At 36.2% G+C, this 21,905-nt stretch overlaps 4 protein-coding genes across 7 annotated transcripts; 1 reads left to right on the top strand and 3 right to left on the bottom strand.

Moving 5' to 3' along the window:
* Positions 1–101: 101 nt before the first annotated feature.
* LOC101252938 (plastid-specific 50S ribosomal protein 5-like) lies at positions 102–2,167 on the bottom strand. The gene is made up of 2 exons (NM_001329952.1): positions 2,041–2,167; positions 102–588 (listed from the first exon to the last, which is right to left on the bottom strand). The coding sequence occupies exons 1-2, from the start codon at positions 2,135–2,137 to the stop codon at positions 236–238; spliced, it is 450 nt and encodes a 149-aa protein (NP_001316881.1). The 5' UTR covers positions 2,138–2,167; the 3' UTR covers positions 102–235.
* Positions 2,168–2,704: 537 nt separating this feature from the next.
* Positions 2,705–7,009, bottom strand: LOC101252641 (uncharacterized). Its single transcript, XM_004249288.5, has 2 exons — positions 6,870–7,009; positions 2,705–6,767 (listed from the first exon to the last, which is right to left on the bottom strand). Exon 2 carries the CDS (start codon positions 6,669–6,671, stop codon positions 2,892–2,894), a length of 3,780 nt encoding a protein of 1,259 aa, XP_004249336.1. The 5' UTR covers positions 6,672–6,767; positions 6,870–7,009; the 3' UTR covers positions 2,705–2,891.
* A 661-nt stretch (positions 7,010–7,670) lies between these two features.
* LOC101252340 (syntaxin-51) lies at positions 7,671–13,292 on the bottom strand. The gene is made up of 7 exons (XM_004249287.5): positions 12,961–13,292; positions 10,834–10,920; positions 9,155–9,378; positions 8,610–8,815; positions 8,413–8,513; positions 8,264–8,308; positions 7,671–8,136 (listed from the first exon to the last, which is right to left on the bottom strand). Exons 3-7 carry the CDS (start codon positions 9,370–9,372, stop codon positions 8,011–8,013), a joined length of 696 nt encoding a protein of 231 aa, XP_004249335.1. The 5' UTR covers positions 9,373–9,378; positions 10,834–10,920; positions 12,961–13,292; the 3' UTR covers positions 7,671–8,010.
* A 2,186-nt stretch (positions 13,293–15,478) lies between these two features.
* On the top strand, positions 15,479–21,311 carry LOC101251830 (YqaJ-like viral recombinase domain-containing protein). Of its 4 annotated transcripts, none has more exons than XM_004249285.5 (4): positions 15,479–15,616; positions 17,320–17,491; positions 19,785–20,691; positions 20,800–21,311. In XM_004249285.5, exons 3-4 carry the CDS (start codon positions 19,818–19,820, stop codon positions 20,877–20,879), a joined length of 954 nt encoding a protein of 317 aa, XP_004249333.1. In that variant the 5' UTR covers positions 15,479–15,616; positions 17,320–17,491; positions 19,785–19,817; the 3' UTR covers positions 20,880–21,311. The 4 variants fall into 4 exon arrangements, with proteins under 4 accessions (XP_004249333.1, XP_069145766.1, NP_001316884.1 ...); XM_069289665.1 differs by having other exon boundaries at positions 17,320–17,764; NM_001329955.1 differs by having other exon boundaries at positions 15,531–15,616; positions 17,320–17,764; positions 19,785–21,279.
* The last annotated feature ends 594 nt before the right edge of the window (positions 21,312–21,905 follow it).

Genomic DNA, 21,905 nt, shown 5'->3' with positions numbered 1-21,905 from the left:
GAGAACTCCACAACAGCAAATGAAGAATGACTGTAACATTACGAATCAACATAAAAGATAGTTCAAAACCTAATATATTCCATCAAAAAACAAGAAACAAATCGGGAAAAAATCTAATCAATTTCATAAGGTATCAGGTACAGGTTGAAGAAAATGATCTCAGAGATTACAGTATTTCGATATTATAAAGACTACGAGAAAAAACGAGACACTTGCAAGGCATTTCAGGTTAAGTTTAGACATTCTTGTTCTTCTTCATCTTTGAAGGTGGCCATCGTCCTTTCTTCCTTAGGTGGCGCTTCCTAACGAGTCTCTTCCTCCGTAGTCTAAGCTTTTTTGCCAATTTCATCTTCATCTTCTGTTCAAGCTTCTCTTGAAGCTTAGACTCCAGAGGGAGATTCTCAACAGGCACACTTTCCTCCTTTTTTTCTGGTGAAGGCTCAGGATTATCTGAACCGACACTATCAATGTCTGCAGCCGCTGTAGCAATCAATGCACCTCTCCTTTGGAAGATAAAAGGTGCTTGAATATAACCATTGGCATAAGACTTAGGTGTCAGGGTAAAGTGATTGTTGCAGAACCTGGAGGCTAATACAAAATAGATCACAACATTCAGAACCTTTTAGAGTGTGGTCATATGAACAACCAAGAAGGCAATTGAGCACACAATTCGTATCATTTATTCGAAATGGCAGAAAAAAGAGGGAGACTTCAAAATTTTAGAGTCCACTATTTTAATTTGTCGAATCAAGAGATCAATGAATATCCTATGTTTAGAATAGTCAAGTGCAGTGTGTGCACAGAAATGAATATACTAATGATGGAATACCACAAAGAACAGTGAATAAATAGAAAAGGGATAAACTTGATCAACCGGAATCACATAGAAGGCACATATTAACCTCAAATCGTGAAGGACGAATTAAAATCAAATATAATGAAAATGAAGGTCCTGATCCACCTCCCCCCCACCCTGCCAGCTCCCCAATCAACTTCCTCAACTCCAAATTAGTTGGGTTCAGCTACACGAATCCTCTGTACCCATTTGCTCTATTCAGGTTCATTTCAATTAAGCCAAATCAAGGGTTCTCTAAACAAAACATGATAACAGAAGCTTCACATGTTCCTTTTTGGCACCCAAATGGGGATAAAAAACCTGCTTGAACACCTAAATTCAAACCCTCTAGCGAAAAGAACAGAAATTTCTACAACTTATACCAAGTAACCAAAGAACAACACATAGTCTAGTCCAAAGGAATTACACTAACTCAAAGCAAAACCCAGAACTCGAAATCCCTTAACAAAGTTTTAACAATTACCCCGAAATAAAATCTCAAACAATACAAAGACCACACTTGCAGAGTACTCACTCGAGAATGCTAAGCAGGCAAGCAACACAAACATGATAACAAAAGCCTCACATGTTCCTTTTTGACACCCAAATGGGAAAAAAGATCCAGCTTGAACACCTAAATTCAAACCCTCTAGCAAAAAGAACAGAAATTTCTACAACATACACCAAGTAACCAAAGGACAACACAGAGTCTACTACAATGGAATTAAACTAATTTAAAGCAAAACCCAGAACTCAAAATCCCTTAACAATGTCTCATGAATAACCCCCGAACTCAAAATCTCAAATCACACAGCAGTCCCTCATACAGAGCATCCATTCGAGAATATTGAGCAACAATGCTAACATCAACGAGCAACGAAAACATGACAACAAAAACCTCACATTTTCCTTTTTGATACCCAAATCAGCAAAAAAGATAGCCATCCCAAACCACACACATAAAATTCCAAAACTTTCAGAATTCAAAAAAACCCAAAACCCAGCTCAAACACCTTAAATTGAAAACCCCATAAAAAAAGAACCAAATTTCAATACCATATACCGATTAACCAAAGTGACCCAGAACTCCAAATCATTATAAAAACTCTTTTCAAGAACTACCCCCAAATCAAAATCCCAAACAACACACAGATTATTACAGTTAGAGAGTAATCCTTCAAAGAATATTAAGCAACAATACTTACATAACGAAGCAGGGAATGCAGAAGCTTGTGAAGTAGAGGAAGATTGAGATGAGAGGAGAACAGAGGGAGTTGTTGCAGTGAAGATAAGGAGAGCCATCTCTCCAGTTTTGAGTTTGGTTTTTCTGGATAAGAAGACTATTTTACAGCAACATATATAGAAGAATAAACAAATTTGTAATACCCATGACTCAATATGGCACCCGTCTCAAATTATTTATCGTAATTTTAAAAGATAGATAGATTTATCGAAACAACTCCTAATTAATATCTTTTAAAAAGAACTGTATATAAAAATAATACTACAAATAATTTGAAATAGGGATAAAGGATTGATATTTAGTTGAGGTATAGGAGAAATATGTTATTTAGATATTTGTGTTAGTAAAAGATAACAATATATCGTAAAATTAATTATATGTGTGGAGATTAACTCAAATATTATGATTATATATAAAAACAATCTACTCATACTTAAATCGTGATGTTATATGATATTTGAAAAAAGAAAATACTATCGAGAGTTTTTATATTTTCTAATTTCAAATTCGAAATATCTAATTATTATGCCACCCACACCTCTTGGGTGGCAAATTATGTAATCCTCAATATGTCATATTGTGCATGAAAAGTTTGCAAGACAAAATCAGCCTTACATCAACCAAAATCAACACACAACCCAAAAACACTTCATACAAAGCTAAGCAAATGTGTTTAAAAAGGGAAAACGGGGAACAATAGAATATAAGATACATCACAAGTGTAGTTGAAAACAAGAGACGCTACGCTACTTCATCGTGCTGGAATACGAAAACGCGTAAAAAAATGGCAAAGCAGATATAAGAGGGAAATATCTAAATGAACATGTTCAGCTCAGGCCTACTGTAGACATTGTTTTCATCGTCTTCCAGAATAGGATAAGAAGCTACAAGGGCATCTTGGGCGCCGATATAGAGGGAGTTGTATATCTTCCAGTAAACTTCTCGAACCTTCCTTGCTGGATGGAACAATCCCTGGAGACAATAGTTGAGGACTACGGCTGCTCCTAGTGCGACCCTCATTCCTTCGATGGCTTCCATGACTGCGTTGATCACATGTGGAGACGTCTCGAAAATGTTTGGCCAGACATAGTTCAAAAGGTGGACAAGTGCATCCTCACATCCAAGACCAGCAACACCAAGAGCCATGTGCTTCACAGCAGAGGCAGCAGTCTGCCTGTGTACTAGATCTCTGTCCATAAGAGCATCTTCCAGTAATGGAGTTACAGCATATATATAATCCTTGCCCATTTCTCCAATGTACTCGAAAAGGAAGGAGAGGGATTTCAAGACACCATTCTGGACATTAAGCTCAGGCACGCGATATTCGTTCATCAAGGCAGGCAAGACTGTAAAGGGAGAACAGGTTTCTGCAACAATAGCAATAGCGACAGTGGTACAGACACGGTTCTGACGTTCCTGCACCTTAAGATTGTTCAACAATGTTGCAAGCACATCCTGAGGTCCAATCGCTTTAGCAATATACCCAAATGTATTCACTGTGGCTCGACGGATACCTTTCTTGTGTGCTTTAAGCATCTCAAGAAGCTCAAAACAAATTCTCATCCACTCCCTTGCAGGAACAAATTCAGCACCACGGTCTGCAATTCGACCAACTAGGTCGATACAATTCTCCTGGACTTTCTCATGACGATTCTTCAAAATAGGGGTCAACCGAGGAAGCAAGTCCTTAATTGGAGGAGTCATTTTAGTCATACCAATAACATTCACAATAGCCTTGAGAGCCCCCAGTATAGATCCTAAAACCTCTGGGTATTCTTCTCCCAAGTACTCGTACAAGACAACACCAAGATGGCCCATTAATTGTTCTTCCCCACACTGCTTCATAACTACTGCAATTCTGGATATCAGATCTGCAGCTTGCTGTCTCACCTTGGCACTCTTGTTGTTCAGTCGCCATTTTATAGTACCACAAATTTGAGGAAGGTATGGCTTAACTCTCTGGCCAAGGGCATTTACAACAGCACCAAATCCGTTAAGCATCACATTGGCATCATCACTGGTTTGCTCTTGGAAGGCATAAAGGATACCATCAATTAACAGCTCTTCTAGTCGAGAATCAATATCAGATGCACCAAGATTTGCAACCACCTTCTCAATAGTCTCCATGACCATTCTCCTGTATGGTTCACTCTCATCTTTCAAGTCTTCAACAATTCTCCCAACTATATCAGCAACACCAACTTTGTTTGCTATCTCCACAGTGGTTTCAACTAGTTGCTTGTAGTTTCTGCGGTCCAAAGCCATTCTTCTAACCCAAAAGTTTCTGAAGAATTCCGGAAGAATGTCTTGTCGAATGTAATCTGGCTCCACACCTTCTGTACTGACGCACTGCTTCACCACTTTCAGCACAATTTTTTTCATCTCCTCGTCAGGTGATTGAAACTCACGAATAAGGACAACCATAACTTCTTTGGTATAGTAACTGGCATATACAGCATCCATAAGAGGAATGATGAAACCTATAGCCTTTAAAAAGGCAGCCAAAACCTTGCCACGATGTGATCTAATACCCTTCCATAAGGGCTTCAAAACAGAATCAAAACTCTCAATACCATATGGTGCAGCAGCTTCAGCAAGAGCAGCCAGAGAAAGAGCTGTAATGGTCCTAACCTTCTGGTTCTCATCATTAAGACCATGTTCAATAATTTCCACCAGAGACCTCAAATGTGGAAGAACAGCACAACCAATAAGAATAGCAATCTGCTGAACAATCTTAATACCTGTATGACGAGCCTGCCAAGATTTCTTACTCTGACAAACTGCTTTCAAGAATGGCAGCAGAGCAGGAATACCAAGCGCAGATGCAACAACGCTGAAAGCTCGAGCAGTTGTGTTCCTGACATATTCATCAATGTTGTCAATATCTGGACGCATGGCAGCAATCATAGTCGCCAAACCAGCTGCCTTACTAAGATTAGATATGATTTCCCTCCCTTCGACACGAGCATAATAATCTTCATCAATCAACAGAGGTTCAATCACGACAAGAATCTTGTGGACATATGGGCGAACCAATTCATCCAACTTATACAGTACCCTGTCAATAACCTTAACAAGCAAATGCCTTTCTTGGTCTTCCAGTGTAGGCTGCATGAGCAATGGCAGAATCCGATTGAATAAGGGCCCAGCACCAAATTCTCTGGCCTTATCAGTGAGCTGTCTCAAAGCAGTTTTCCTCTGAGGTGGAGTCCCATTTTTAACCTTGAGCAAAAGCTTCATAATTTTTCGCTCCTTCTGTTCATCGGGAGACAACTCCTCTTCATCTTCCTCATTCAACAAAGAACCAAAATATTGGTAATCCTCGGGCTTCATAAATGGCAAACCACCTGGCATTTCTTTTGGTACATCAAACTGTTGACCCCGATTTTCCTCTGGAATAGCATACAGAGGAGTCCCTATAGGAGTTGGTGTGGCAAGAAGCTTCCTGGCAGGTGTTCTAATGGGAACATAGGACGCTGGAGGATCCAAAATCTTATAACCTTCCTGAGGAAACATAGAGTCAAGCTCCTCATCAGTTAAGGGTCGATTTCTCTCTTCAATGTCCTTCTCCCACCTCATCAAATTGTATTGTTCAGGAGTAACCGGGCCACGCAAATTAATGGCACCAGGGGTTGGTGTAGCTAGTTCAACACCCCCAACAGGAGTAACACCCGGTGTATAAGCTGCTGCCGGGGTAGCACCTGACATGGGAGTTGCACTTCCCATAGTCGCTGGAGTCTCATCCCATCTTGACCTCTGTCTTTTAGGCGTGGGGGTAGCAAGACCTGCAAGCTTTGGTGTAGCATCCCAAGACATACCAGCTGGGGTTGCACCTGGAGTAGCACCACCAGCAGGGGTAGCATCAGAATCAGCAACCCTACCAGGTGTAGGTGTCTCATCCCATCTATTCTTCTTGACAGAGGGTGTTGCATCACCGACCCTGCCGGGGGTGGGAGTTGCATCCCACCTTCCAATCCCAGGTGTCGAGTCCGGCTGGTCCCAATCTGAACCAGCTTTCGCCTTCTTCGCACCACCCTCATCCTGCGATTGGTCCCACCTATTCCTCCTCTTCTGAGCTGGCTTCTCAACCTCCTCCTTCTTATCTGCTGCTTTTTCCTGTTCTTCCTTCTTCTTCTTCGCAATCTCCTTCATCAACTCTTCCTTCTGCCTTTTCAAGGCCTCCTCCCTCATAACATCCGCATAAGTCCTCACTTCCGGCCCAGGAGTCTTATCCAAAAAAGGATCATTCCTCTCAGGAGAAATGACCCTATTCAACCTCCTCCTCCTATAATCATCCTCCCTATCAATAATCTTACTCGGCTTATTAAACCCACTGGGCTCATCCTCTTCCCCTGCACCCCGTGGAACCTCCTTAAAAAACTGTTTTGGCGCAGTGAAAGACGCCATCTTTCTAGCAACCTCATTCTCCGTATCAAAAGTATCATCATCATCATTCACCGGAATAGATTTCTCATAACCCTCAAATTTATTCGAACTATAGAATTCAGTATCAAAAGTCACCGTATTCATAGAAGCGAGCTGTTGCTCCATCTTCTTCCTCTCCTCTTGCGTTTTCTGAATCTCATCATCCATTTCTACAATATGCTTCAATCAACTATCCCCCACAACACTCGAAAACTTCAAAATCCCTAACCTAACCCTAACTGAAGATATATACCACCAAACAAGCTGGAAAATTGAACAAAATATCAAATCAATATCAAATCTAATAACAATATAACCAAATCTAGAGATTTCAATTTCAATATACAGAACGGAAAAGAAGAATACCTGAAGTGTTCGTCGCCGGCGATGTGAAGTGAGGTTTTAGGGAATTTGGGGGAAAAAGCAAAATGCGATTATATATTTATTGAATATAAAAAGTTTTCGAGGGTCGGTTCAAGATATGGACTATCCGGCCCAAAACCAATAAAAGGAAATTGAAAATAAAAAGAAAATGATAAACTTATTTATTTTTTACTTCAATTTAATAATTAATTTTGATTTTAAATTTTAAAAAATAAACTCAATTGAACTAATTATGTAGGTGCTTGTTCAAAATTTATAGTTATAGGTATTAATTTTATATAAAATATTACGAACTTCTGATTTCGCAATTTAAGTTTCTATATTTATTTTAGTTTTGATAAATTTTAAATCCGAACTGAGATTCAATCAGCTGAAGGAACAAGTTTGTCTCGCTATCTATTTCATGTGTTTAGTAAATCATCTTTTGAATCTTTTTATTATTGAAAGTCAATCACAACAGTAAAAGATTGTAGTAAAGAAATGACTAGCATAGCGAGATTTAATTATGCTCGTATAGTCGTGTTCGCTTATTGTAGACCCAAATTCAATGTTTCTATTGACTATAGGTCCCAAAATGGACTACAAACCAAATACCAATGAAGTGAATTCATCCCTCATTTTGATTACTTCTTTGCTCGATTGCAATGCCTCGACTCAAGTTTCTTGCTATGAGATTTAATGAGGTGACGAGAACTGAAATCAAGGTTCCTTGCTACGATCCATTGATGTTAGTATGGATTAAGATCCTTACACATTCAAAGGCATTATTGCCAAGTGATATAGTTTTGAAGTAAAATTGCTAAATAAGCCTGAAAATGCATTGCACTATAAACTTGAAGTGTTCACAAGACTTGTCTCTCTTACAATCACCACAGGTATATCCATGGCTGAGTTTTCTTTCTTCTGAAATTAAAAGCTCTTTAACGTTACGCGAAAAACACAAGATATACATAACACATACTTTCATAACGAATGCAGGACAAATCTGTAGTCCTTCTATAGCGAGAACTTCTGAAGCTGAATGAAGAAGTTGCAAGAGGAATGCAACATATTGGCTTCTCTTGTATAGCCAACAATGAACGATAGAAGAAGAATCGGATGAAACTTTTAACGTTGTGGATCATCACAAGTACTTTACCAGTAGGAAGATGGCAACGGCTAGAATAACGATGAATATGATCAATAGGCACAACCAAGTACAGCCACCTTTGGTGCGCTTATTCAAAAATGCCAATTTCCTTTGCACCCTCTGTTTAGAAGGACAATGAAAATCACATTAGCTTGGGCGCGACAAAATCAGAGAGTTTCACTTCTAAAAGACACAACGCAGACAAAAGCAAAAAGTCGATTTGAAGCATATTGAAAACAAGCAATACCTGAAGACGGGAGTTTGTTGTATCAACATGGTAATCTAAGTTATCCTGCATATCAGATAAACGTTAACACTGCTAAACATGGTAACCCCGTGGTGATAAAGATGTATTCAAGGTCAAATACTGAAAGTTTTTACAGTTACAACACCTACCAGTAGTGCAGTATGTAGGTTGAGCTCTTCATTGATTGCTAAGGCGACATGTTTAGTGCTTACTACTGTCTCCTCCAATTTATCAAGATCCTCGTCCTGCTCTGTTTTAAATATAAATCAAAAGACAACCACATCAACTACGTTTTTCAAAAGAAACAAGAAAGAGCATGTCGATTCCTAGTGTATGAGGGACATACCTTTTATAACTTGTCGTTGAAAACCTACAAGATCCTGGTTGTCAAGACCAGTCGCCCTACTGATAACATCAGGTCGCTTAGTTTCTGGGCCGAGCAAGCTATCCCTATTTGCAAGGTTATTCATGTTGAGTGTAGATGCCATCTGATTAGCTTTCGTAATCATATTATCAAGCATGTCATGACGACGTTTCATCTCCTTTTTTGATCTGTTTACAAGTAAAGAATCATTTCAATCTATCACAGCTTGCAACAATTGTTAGACAATACACAGAGAAGAATTTTCATTATGTGGTAACAAGCTTCAAGACATTAATTACATCCACCTTTTACACATTCAAAAACATTCTTGCCAACTGAATAACTAACACGAAATGTTGCCAAGGATCACAAATGTTGAAGTAAATATTTGAAGCAGCATGAAAACCTTAATTTGCCATCTTTCGGTTTAACAGTGAGTACTTTAGAAAGAAATCATATTAAATTGAAAGCCAATTTTATATACTATCATTAAAACCCACATAGAAGTCTTTATGCAGTTTTCTTACAAAGGCTGCTTGCTTGGAAGCGTTTGCAGTAGGGACTGGAGAGTATCAAGCCTTGTCCTTAATATAGTGATCTTCCGCCGAGCTGCAGATAAATGGCGTTGTGATTCAGGTCCGGAAGAGGGCAAAGAGCTCTTCGCAGAAATCATAGAACTGACTTCATCCGCAAGTTTGGATGCTTCATTAAATTCACGCATCCATGAGTCAGCTGACGATGCCATTCTAACCTGAGAAGTCAAAATTGCAACTTAGGGAAAAAAAAAAGAAATGAAAAATAAACATCACTTCTGATTCTTATCCAAATTATAAAAAGGATACCTAATAAGCTCTATGACCAAATTAAATGTCCAAGTCTGACTCGATATACAATTCGTAATTGTATGTTGGTGGCTATTTTGTTATTAAGGAATAGATAGGAACAAAAAAGAGAAAGGTTGTTTTTTGGAATAATAAAGGTGGGTTCCACATAACTATTTCTTTGAGGTAAAATCAAACAACAAACACACCTCAGTCCCAAATTCTTTGAGGTAAAATCAACAACAAACACACCTCAGTCCCAAATAATTTGGGGGTCTTACGGTTACAAATAATGGTGAAAAATCCTTTTCCAGAAGACGCGCATCGTTTTAGGATGATTTTTACTGATAAAGGAAGATATTCAGTTTGGGACAAGGGAGTAGGTCATTTGAAGTTCAATTTGGAACTGCTTTCCATAAGGAGTTCATTTTCAAATATCTTTTGTTGTTAGTTCCGAGGTGTAAAAGACAAGTTATGACAAATGCAAGGAAAATCAAAGCTACAAACATCTTCACAAATAATATCTGAGACTTTTATAAACATGCAATATACGATCAGCACCCATACCAAAACGCTTCAGAGATATTACACTACAGCCAAAACCCAAAAGTAAAGAACGCATGGAAAGAGGAAGACAAGCATAAGGGGGAAGAACAAGCTTGGAACTAACCATAGACATCAAAAGGCAGAGACGAGGAACAAAAATATTGTACAACAAGGTTCTGAGTGTAAAATAAGGCTTGTTGATGCAACTAAAAATAATTTAAACATAGCATATAGGTGGAAGAGACAACATACTCGGTGTAATCCCATAGGTGGAAGAAACAACAGAAAATAAAGCTTCATGATGGTTGGTCAACACTCGCACATAACTCAGGCCAAAAGTATAGTTATAAAAAAGATAACTCTTAAGGTTAAGTCCACGTAATATAAAGTGAATATTAAAAGTTAAATTTATTAATTGTAAAAAGTGAAAGTCAAGTAAAAGTACAAAACTCTCAAACCAGAAAAAGTAATGTTGATGGATGGAACTAGGAGTTAGGACGCCATATATATTCCTGATTTGAAAGTACAAAAATAAAATAAAAAATGAGTGTTGAAACAGAAAGGAACAGTAGAAATATAAGTCCAAACTGGGACGTGGTATAACGGATAAGCCATTATTCCTAGTCATCGAGAAAAGCAGATATGCTATACACCTTAGGAACTGTTTTACAACGTATTTCATACCTAATGTAGACAAGCAAAAACGTTTCATGCAAATAAATATTCACATGAATATGTCATCTCCGCATGAAGCATATGAAAAGCAGAACAAACACATTTTGGAGGACTTACAAACAAACTTAGTATAAAGAGGGAAGGGGGGGGGGGGGGAATCTGACCTTTCACCAAAATGATGTCAACGTTAGGGATTTAAACTAACTCGCTGAATAACCTCAATATTGCCTGGTCTTGTTTGCAGCACATACCTGAGATAAATTAAATAGAGATAAATACTCAGAAGTGAAAAAACTAGAGTAAAAATATGAGGCATTAATTCTGAATAAGTAAATGTAGTAATGATCTTGATATTGCTTGTTATAAAGAAGCATATTAAGCCTTGACTTGTTTGCACTGTACGTACAAGAATGAAGCAAAACAAACCAAAGTGAAGAAGAACATCCCTTGCCAGGAAAGGGAAGTTAAGCATACTACTCTTGACTTCACAGAAATATGCCATCAGGACCTCAAATGCATTTGAACGGAAGGCAAATCATTTTGCCGAGTTCATGTCCACTATGATTGACATTGATTATTTCCTGTATATCTAGTTCTCATAGGATCAGTATCACGGTCTTCAAATGTTTCACTTCTACAGCTAGAAAAGGTTCTTCTATTTCTTTTGGGAGTATTCAGATAAAGCTTACTTTTCTCAAATACGGCTAGAAAAGCTTGCACTTCAGATAGAGGCTTACTTTGAAGCCAAAATCAATTGACCACTCTGGTGTCTTTCTTAAAAGATGATATTGAGAATTCATATATCCGAACAAGATTAGTTTGAAATTCAAGCATAGTTGCTTTGTTATATTCCACGCATAAGTGATATAAGCCTAAGACAACTCTTTTTTTGTTAAGAGGAAAATTGAGGACCTATTTACCATAAATGACATGATATTTAAGATATATCATAAGAAACTCTTACTTTACTACTCTGTTAGATGTTTCAGATGTTCTATAAACTCTTTCTGCAAGGACCAAAGAAGCGACAATTGATCTGAGTAACAGGAAGAAAACCCATTGATGATTCATCATGAAAACTAAGTAATTAGCAGCTAATTCCCAAATCAATCTACCTCCAAACTATACCAAATCATTAACACCACTGGCTCTACTGATAATCATATTTTAGCACCATTACAATTAAAACTGTCAAATAAGAATAACCCAATTAAAACAAAAGCTTAAAGTTCCGAAATTCTTAATCTTTTATGACAATACTATTCCTGGGGTTTATTACAACCCAATAGCAACAGGAAAAGGACGAAAACCCATCAATGATTCATCATATAAAACTGAGGAACTTAGCAACTAATTCAATCTAGCTCCAAACTATACCAAGTCATTAACACCATTGGCTCTACTAAAAATCAACTTTTAGCACCATTACAAATAATACTGGCAAATTAGCAAAACCCAATTAAGACAAGAGTTAAACGTTCCGGAAAGCTTTAACCTTTTCGCCTTACTAGGGGTTACCAAAAGCAACATAAACAAGAAAGGGACAAAAACCGATCAATGATTCATCATGAAAACTGACCAATTCAGCTATACCAAATCAGTAACGTCATTGTCTCTACTAAGCATCAAGTTTTAGCACCATTACAATTAATACAGCCAAATTAGCTAAACCCAATCAAGACAAAAGCTAAACATTCAGAAAAGCTTAAATCTTTTCGCCAATACTCTTACTCAGGGATAACTAAAAACCAACAGAAACAAGAAAATGACCAAAATCCATCATGAAAACTGACCAAATCAGCTATACAAAATCATTAACACCATTAGCTCCACTAAGCATCAACTTTTAGCATCATTACAACTAATACAGCCAAATTAGCAAAACCCAATCAAGAAAAAGCTAAACATTCCAAAAAGCTCAAATCTTTTCGCCAATACACTTACTGATGGTTAACGAAAAAACAACAGAAACAAGAAAATGACCAAAATCCATCATGAAAACTGACCAATTCAGCTATACCAAATCATTAAACACCATTGGCTCAACCAAGAATCAACTTTTAGCACCATTACAGTAAATACTACCAAAATAGCAAAAACCCATCAAGACAAAAGCTAAAAGTTCCATCTTTTCGCCAACCCACTTACTGGGGGTTAACCATAACCAACATAAACAAGAAAATAACCACAAACCCATCAATGATTCGTCGCAAAAACTGAGCAATTTACATTCAAATCAAAAGGGGTTCTTCGAAAAGTGAAGAAAAACCAAAAGGGTGTTAAAGATTTACCTTCAAATATGAACTGAAGATTCAACAATTTGATAATAATTGTTGGATCAAAAAACCATATATATATGACCTTTTCTCCTGTACGTTTTTACAAAATTGTTATCCGGGGAAAAGGTCAAACGGAATATAGGGAAGAAAGGAAGCTGAATCAATTGTCCATTTGCAAATTAATTACTACAAAATTTTAGCTCTATGATGTTCCCATAGTGTGGGCCGTTGGATCTCGTGCAATTCGTTTGATTGGGAACAAACAAATTGAAGGTATAATGCTGACAGCTTATACTAACATGGACTACCATACAAGTTTTATAAGATATGCATTGGCTTAATCCGGTCCGCGTTTGGACATGATTTTGAAATTATAATCGTAAATTTGATTAATTTTAATTTAAAATTATGATCATAAATTTGAACATAATTTGAAATTATGATCGTAAATTTGATTAATTCTAATTTGAAATTAGGATCGTAAATTTGATTAATTCTAAGTTGAATTTAATTTGATATATAATTTGAAGGTTGTTAAGTTATACTTGCAACATCTTATATGAATTGTTTTGCCAAGTTAGTTTTATATTAATTATTCATATCACAAAAAAGAAAGACATTAATATATTGGAAAAATATAACTTAAAAGACTTCAAATTAAATTTGGACTTTAGAATATTCAAATTCGTAATTTGAAATTATGTTTAAAACGTAAGTCATTTTTTATTTGTCATGTTATATTTTGGCGAAAGTCATTTTAATTAATTTGTTAAGTTAAAGTAGATTATATTAATTCAATATTTTACGAAAAATACTATACATAACTTTTTATATAACAACATAATGAAAAATTATATCTTAAAATATTAGTCAAAGTATGAAAAATGTGACAATAGTGAACGGAAATAGTAAAAGCGAATAAATAAAATAAAAATTATTTACTATTTCTTAGTATGCCAGTGGAAAAAAATTTCATATATATATATATATATATATATTCCACCGTTTTTACAGCCAATTAAAACTAATCTTTTTATTTTTATAATGTAATAGAATGATTTATGTAAACTTTATTTTTATACTTCGATTTTATTGAAGGCGTTATTGTTATTAAAACTTTTTAACTCTTATACAATTTTATTAAATGAAATAGTTTATAAATAATAGGAAAAAGTGTTTGATATATTTCTCAATTTTATCATTTAAAGTTGATATACTTTATCGTTATGAAAATTGAAAGTGACGATATATACTCTTAATGTCATTCACTCACACATATCTTTTTCCTCTTACGGAAGTGGGTTAGAAGTGGAAAAATTAATTTTAATTTAATTTTCTAATTATTTTTTTGAAAAAAATATAATCACTGCGGGGGTATATTTGATCTACCACCCCCCACATACTTCCTTTCGACTTTTTTTGTTTCAATAACCAGTCGCGGAGTCAGAATTAACAAGGGGTTCAAGATTTGAAAAGTTAGATACTCGTAGTAGTCAAGGTAGATTTGACATCTATTATATATACATATAAAATTATTTTAATCATATGTAAATAATATATTTTTTATCGAAGGGGGTTCAGATGAATTCCTTTACTCTAACATGACTCCGCCACTACCAGCAACTAATTTAAATTTATTATTTTGATGGTCAAATTTATCCATGATTCACTAATTTTCTTATCAAATTTATTATTCATGCCACACTTATTATTTTTATTTTTAGCAATACAAAAACTTCCACAAAATAATGAAATTTAATAGGGCAACTTTCACATATAGCAAACAAAAAATTCATATTTGTATGCTATATCAAACTTTGCATAATTGCGCTCCATAGCAAACATAAAACTGTATAATTTGCTATACATATACAATTGTATAATTCGCTGGTCTAAATTGTATAATTCGCTGGCCTATTTCGTTGCAATTGTATAATTTGTTTTGCATACAGTTGAATCGAATTAAAATGTATGTATATTGCATAATTATAAGTGTATAACAAGAAAATATATGTTTTTCTCGCTTTACACAAAAACAGAAACACAATATATACACTTCTGTTGTATAAAGCTAGAGAAAATTGTATTTCACTGCAATTGTATAATTCGCAATTGTATAATTCGTTGGCCTTTTTCTCTGTAATATTTGAAGTAAAATGTTTGTAAATTGTATAATTAAGTGTATAACACGAAGATATACATTTTTGCATGTGTATATACAATTTTCTTTCGCTTTATACAAAACAGAAACAGAATTATACACTTTTGTGTATAAAGCGAGAGAGGCGAGCGAGAATGGAGAGTGGCGAGCGAGATTTTTGGGAGAGAGACACTGACAAATTTTAGCTAATGTTTGCTATGGAGCACAATTAAATCAAACCCTAGCTATTCCATTTAATTTAGGTTATTAATTTGCTATTATATACAATTTTCCCAATTTAAAAAACAAATTCAAATAACGATAATTAAAGAAGTCAAAAATGTTTTTTATATGAAAAAAAAATTAAAAATATACTTTGATTATTCGACAAGGCTATTAAAAGTTTAGAGATAAATAAAAAAGTGAAGGGTGGAGATTTATTGGGATAAATTACATGTTTGCACCTTCTTCTTTGTTTCACCAAAACCCTTGGTTCGCTTAGGCTCAAGCTCTTCCATTTATTCACAGGTAACAATTCTTGTTTTGGGGATTTTTAGTAATTTTTTTTCCTCTCTGCTGTATTTATTTTTATTTTTCTAAAATTTATCATGAGTTTCTCTAGTTATGTTTGTTTGTGTTTGATTTTTCTATGCATTATTGGACATGAATGTAATGCTATTTGAGAATGGGGAAAAAAGAAGTAGTGTTTGAAGTTGAAAGTTGAAAAAAAGTTCAAATTTTGTGAGAGGTATTTGTTGCTTGAAGTTGAAAAATGGTGTTTGGAAGTTGAATTAGTTTGAAAGAAGTTCAAATTTTGTGAGTTGTATTTAAAGTTTGAAGTTGGAAGTGGTGTTTGAAAGTTGAAATTGTGTTTTCACATGAAGAAAAGTTCAAATTCTGTGAGGAGTATTTGGAGTTTGAAGTTGAAAAATGGTGAGTTGAATTTGTTTGGAAAAAGTTCAAATTTTTTTGAGTTGTATTTAAGTTTGAAGTTGGAGGTGGTGTTTGGAAGTTGAAATTGTGTTTTCACTTGAAGAAAAGTTCAAATTGTGTGAGTAGTATTTGGAGTTTGAAGTTGAAAAATGGTGTTTGGAAGTTGAATTTGTTTGAAAAAAGTTCAACTTTTGTGAGTTGTTTTTAAAGTTTGAAGTGGTGTCTGGAAGTTGAAATTGTGTTTTCACTTGAAGAAAAGTTCAAAATATGTGAGTAGCATTTGAAGTTTGAAGTTGGAAAATGGTGTCGGGAAGTTGAATTTGTGTTTTATTTTTTCTGTGTGTTTGAATCTTTGAGACCATATCAATGCATATTCAGCTCCGGGGACACTCTACCTCTGCAGACCTCACTGTGTGGGATTAAGTAGTATTTTTTTTGTTGTTGTTGTTGAAATGCCTTCTATAGCGGAGCTAGTATTTGAGGCTCATCAGTTTTGGGATTCTTGTTTTTTTTTCAAGATACTAGGTTCTGAATGAATAAATTGTACACAAGGAGTTCCTAAGAAAAATACGGAATTTGGACCAAAGCTACTACACTCTAGCTCCGTTCTTGCTTCTAAAGCACGGTGTATCATAGGTTTAGATAGAAGAATGAGAAACCGGAGATGGAACAACTTGTCTTCAGTTGTCTAAATAAAAAAAAACTTGTCTTCAGTTCTAACGGCATTGAGTGATAGTTGGATAAGTTGTTTTTTAGTGCTTAACTTGATCTCACTGAGTGAAGTGCAATGAGAGAATATTCAGGAAATGGATGGGATGTGAAATTAGCTTATAGTATTTTGGAAAGATATTAACTTTTTAGAATTCCTGCGAACAGTAAAACAAAATCTCCACTTTTCTATCCATTTCTCAAACCAGCAAAGGCATTAAAAAAAAGAATGGAAAACTACTCGAAGATTTATCACAAGAAGCTCATTTCAATTTTGTGATTGCTCTCTGATTTGTTATCTCGGAAGGGGAGCCTTGGTGTAACTGGTAAAGTTGCCACATGTGACCAGGAGTTCACGGGTTTGAGTTGTGGAAACAACTTCTTGTAGAAATGCAGGGTAAGGCCGGGTACAACAGACCCCTGTGGTCCGGCCCTTCTCTAGACCCCAGGCATAGCGGGAGCTTGTGCACCAGAAAGCCCTCTCTGATTTGTTTTCTCGATTTGTGGCTAATGTTTCATGCATGAGTATTTTTAAAAATAGAGCAACACACCTATTGTTTAAGTAGTAATCTTGAATTTTCTTCATGCAGGACTCGAGCTGAAAATATATTGAGTGCAATCGTCCTTCCAATTCTAGAGATTTGACACAGGCAAATTTTTACCAGTACAGCTTTGTAATTCAATCTATTGCTTCCAGAAGGAAATAGAATCCATTGCCATTTGAAAGCTTGCTTGATGCTGGGGAACTAGAAGAGGATACAGGTAGTGGTGATGTTCTCTATTTTTCTCTGCGAAGTATTGTAAATTGCTACTTTCAAGTCACACAGATAAGGCAAAAAATCAGAGAGGTTCTTAAGATTCTCAAATGCTGGTTTTCCACTCAATTCGTTTCAGTTCAATATAGTCTGAAAATTCATTTATCCAACACTCTCTCAAAACCAAAGGTTTATGGATGGAATGGTAGGCCTCTATGATCTGTACACTCTAATGATCCAAGCAGTCAATTGGAACATTTCAGACTCCCAAAAGAAATAGGTACCAAGTACATGCATTTTCTGATATGTTACAAGGAGTTGTGCACACTGATTCTCCCACGGTGTTTGACTATATGCCCGAGACATCAGAATAATTGTTTATCTTTTCTTTTTCCCCTTTCGACAGTTAGTTTACAAAATTCTCATCTATAAGGTACCTTGTTCACTTGTTTGAGTCGATATTGGTGATCAGACATATGCACTATTATTGTTATGATTTCCCGATGTTTTTCTGTTTTTGGTATCAAGCGAACCCTCTAAAGCATATTAAGAAAATTGAAATTAAATGACGTGATCATTGATTGGTCCTAGCCTTCTAGCTATTAAGAGTTGCATTGGATGTTTTAAAAAGTGTACTATAATTATAGGTTTTTGAGAATGACTCTGTAGTTTATCTTAATTTGTTGCACTGCTTTGTTGCTTGGGAATTTACTAGGAGTATGCTCGTATTCCGTTTAATGTATCTGTTACGTCTATTTTTTTCTCCTTGTTTACCTTTAGATTGGGATACACTGAAAGATTAAACTGTTACTTTTTCTTATTTTATTACATGCCAAAATTTAGTTCTTATGCCAAGTAACCAATAGAAGACTAGTGAGGTGTTTAGGAATTGAGCTACCATTGAGTAATAATGAACATTCTGATTAGTATATATCACCAATGACTTTTCGTGTAGAGTCGTCCTTTCAGAAGCACCTTGAGTGATATTTAGGAACTTGTAAAACTTTAGATTTTGAAATAACAAGGTAACTTTATTTATATCTAATTCTGGGATTCGATAGAAAATTAGTTGTTACATTCAAGTGTGTTATATGAAGTTGAAGATATTTGTGGTTTTCATCCCCACGTAATGATAAAAACGAGGCATAATACATAATAAACAAACACTCAAACTTGGCCTTAGATGGCAAGTGAATACTTCAACTTTGAGTATGCACATCTTGACACCTCAATTGTCTCCACTGTGTCAGTTAAACTCTTCAACTTACAAAACGATCATCTAGACACCTCCAAAATTTATGCATCACCTTAACGGTCGGAGTCCATGAGACATTGAAAGACATGATTCCAGATAAACATTTTTTTTATTCCCTATAACATTTCCCAAAGTTATGAAATCGGGAAAAGCACACACTAACTCATTTCAGACTGGAAAGGCCTAATTGATAGAAAAAAGGAAGACGAAAAGGGGTTATTTCAACCTTCGGGGTGGCCAGTGGTTTGGTCTTGGGACTTCCATGTTGGAGATCTCAAGTTCAAAACCCTTGCCAGCAAAAGTAAGGGATTTGCCTCTTGGGTTGAGCTCGTCGCACCGGCTTGCCTAGTGCGGGTTACTTCTCCTGTGTGGTTTGCAAGCTATTGCACAGGAGAGGAGTTTTTACCTTGTGCTCACCCAAAGGGTAGGGGGGTGGGGGTTATGCAGTAAATTGCTTAAAAATTTGTAACTCTTTTCCGCTTTCACTACTTTGTCCAAATATAACAAAACTAAACAATAAGAGTGGAATGAGGAAATAACGTTTAATCCAGCTAAAAAAGTCTTCAAGAAACATAAAATTGCAGTACAACCTAGCTTTATCCAGTATACAGCAAAACTGCAATGTCAAATTTCCAAGGCCTTTAAATGATATTACAATGTATTACACTATACAATTATTGCAAATTCCAAATGACAACTTAAGATGTACTGGAAAGGGTTCTCTTTGAGATATTAAGTTGTTCATATTTCTCAAAGTTGACTGTAAGCAAGACGTGTCTCGATTTGCAAGTCATTCCCTTCTTAAAACACGTAAGATATGTACCCTCTCATATAGTAATCAAACTATTCATTATTTCCCCCAAAAATTGTCTAAAGTTAACTGCCTTTACACAAAAATGTTCTATGAACTTGTCTTGGCCCTCTCAGGAAATTCTTGTCTCTGGACTTAAACAATTTTCTTTATCATTGGATACATTCTAAACTTGCTCTGCCAAGCAAGCTGTTGTCTGTCTTGTGTTTCATGGTTATATTTATTGATTTGCAGGATTGAAACTACACGAACTGTTAGCCATTAGCTATGAGCAATGCATGCGTTTCGAGATTCAGCAGCATTCAGAAAACAGCTGTCCCATTTCCTGGCAGAAGCTATCATGGCATTGTTTTCTTGAGGAACTTCTCAACTTTGACAGCACCATGTATCTCTCCAAGCATTCCTCTCAGTTATCCTCCACCATCAGTAGTTTCAGTGGCCTGCCTAACCCAATCAGATGCTCCACAACGTTCTGAGGAGTGGTTTGCCCTTCGCAAAGACAAATTAACTACAAGCACCTTCAGCACTGCTTTAGGACTCTGGAAAGGAAATCGACGATATGAGCTTTGGCATGAGAAGGTATTTGCTCCAGAAGTCCAATTACTACCATCTCCTAGCAGGAGTGCCATGGATTGGGGTGTTCTCATGGAAGCAGTAGCCATAGAACGCTATAAAAGCATCACTGGTCGTGATGTGAGCTCACTCGGGTTCGCAGTCCATTCGGATGAGCGATTGGATTGGGTTGGTGCCTCCCCGGATGGTCTTCTTGGAAGCTTGCCTGGAGGTGGGATCCTGGAAGTAAAATGCCCATACAACAAAGGTAAACCAGAAAAGGGCCTCCCGTGGTCAACTATGCCATTCTACTACATGCCTCAGGTGCAAGGGCAAATGGAAATCATGGACAGAGATTGGGTTGATGTGTATTGTTGGACACCAAACGGGAGCGCAATATTCCGTGTCTACCGAGAGCGGAGTTACTGGGAGTTAATGCATGGAATTTTATGGGAATTTTGGTGGGATAATGTGGTTCCTGCTAGAGAAGCTCTTATAATGGGAAATGAAGAGGGTGCCACAGCCTATAAACCAACATCAACACACAAAAAAACAGGACTTGTCATTTCAAGAAGCTTGAAGTTGGCAGGTGAGTCAAAGATGTTGTGCAGGGATATTGCTGGTCATATTGAATTTTTTCGCTAGTGTGACCAACGAGCATTCAACGTGCAAGTTGATGACTTTTTTTTTGGTGAAGGATCGCCTTATCCCCAATGTGGGATTTTTCTAGGCGAATCTTTGATCAAGTCAAGCTCCAATGCAAGTACTGGACACTAGGTGGGAAACCAAGTGAAAACATGCGAAGTTGTACGCTTGTTTTCTAGAGCTTGGCATGTTGATAGCTAGTCTATATGGTCGAAGTTGGGACAGTTACAACAACATACACCACATTGTGTTGGAGTTCCACTTGTTAAAGTTTTGAAATGCAGCTCGGTAGATGTTCTACTCGAGTTGTTTCATGTTTTACGTAGGGGTATTTTCGTCCAGATGCTATTTTACGAAGATGCCTGAAGAAACCATGTAACGTTATTCGAGCATTTCGAATAGATTTTTCTGCATTTTTTCAAGGCTTTAGAAAGTAGATACATACTTCTGAATTATATTTGAAATGTAGCTAAACTTTTGATTGTTGTTGACTCAAAAACTGGCCATGCAGCCACATTTTTATCTAGTTGATATCAAAATTGACTTGCTGATGCATTATTGAAATTTTCATATTTGCAATGTGATGCTTTCTCTAATCCTTATTATATTTCTTTGCATGATTTTAGATATGCTTTATTCGAATTGAACGTCAACAAATTTTCTGTCATGATAGGGTAAAATTTGCATACACTCTATACTGACTCTCTCGGAGCGGATTTGCTTATTAAGTAAATAGAAAGAGTGAAATCTATTTTCACTAGGTTGCTTACGATAGACCAAAGAAAAGTACTAATAAAGTATAACAATCTACTTCTCGCCCTCCTTTCTCATAATGGAATATATCAATATTCGAGCTTCAGCCTTCGGCTTCTCCTGATTCTACATGGTGAAACTACCTTCCCCTATCCCCGTGATAGGGGTGAGCACCCATCTATTGGGCGTAGAAGGTTGAAGGTTACCGGGAGGATGATAATATTGGGAAGCGAGCCTTTTCTGATTCTACATGAACGTGAAATGCTTTATGCATCAAATTGTTGACCTAGAAATGAAAGTGATTTTTCATCATCATGTCCCATGCATTTTTTTAAACCAACATTCAACTAGTTGTCTGACTTTCTTTTTGGCGGTGATTGGTGAGGTTGAGTTTCTCTATCTGTA

The sequence above is a fragment of the Solanum lycopersicum genome, chromosome 10 (assembly GCF_036512215.1).
Source record: "Solanum lycopersicum chromosome 10, SLM_r2.1".
Lineage (NCBI taxonomy): Eukaryota > Viridiplantae > Streptophyta > Magnoliopsida > Solanales > Solanaceae > Solanum > Solanum lycopersicum.
Note: the sequence above shows the minus strand (reverse complement) of the source record. Positions and strands in the feature narration are given on the sequence as shown.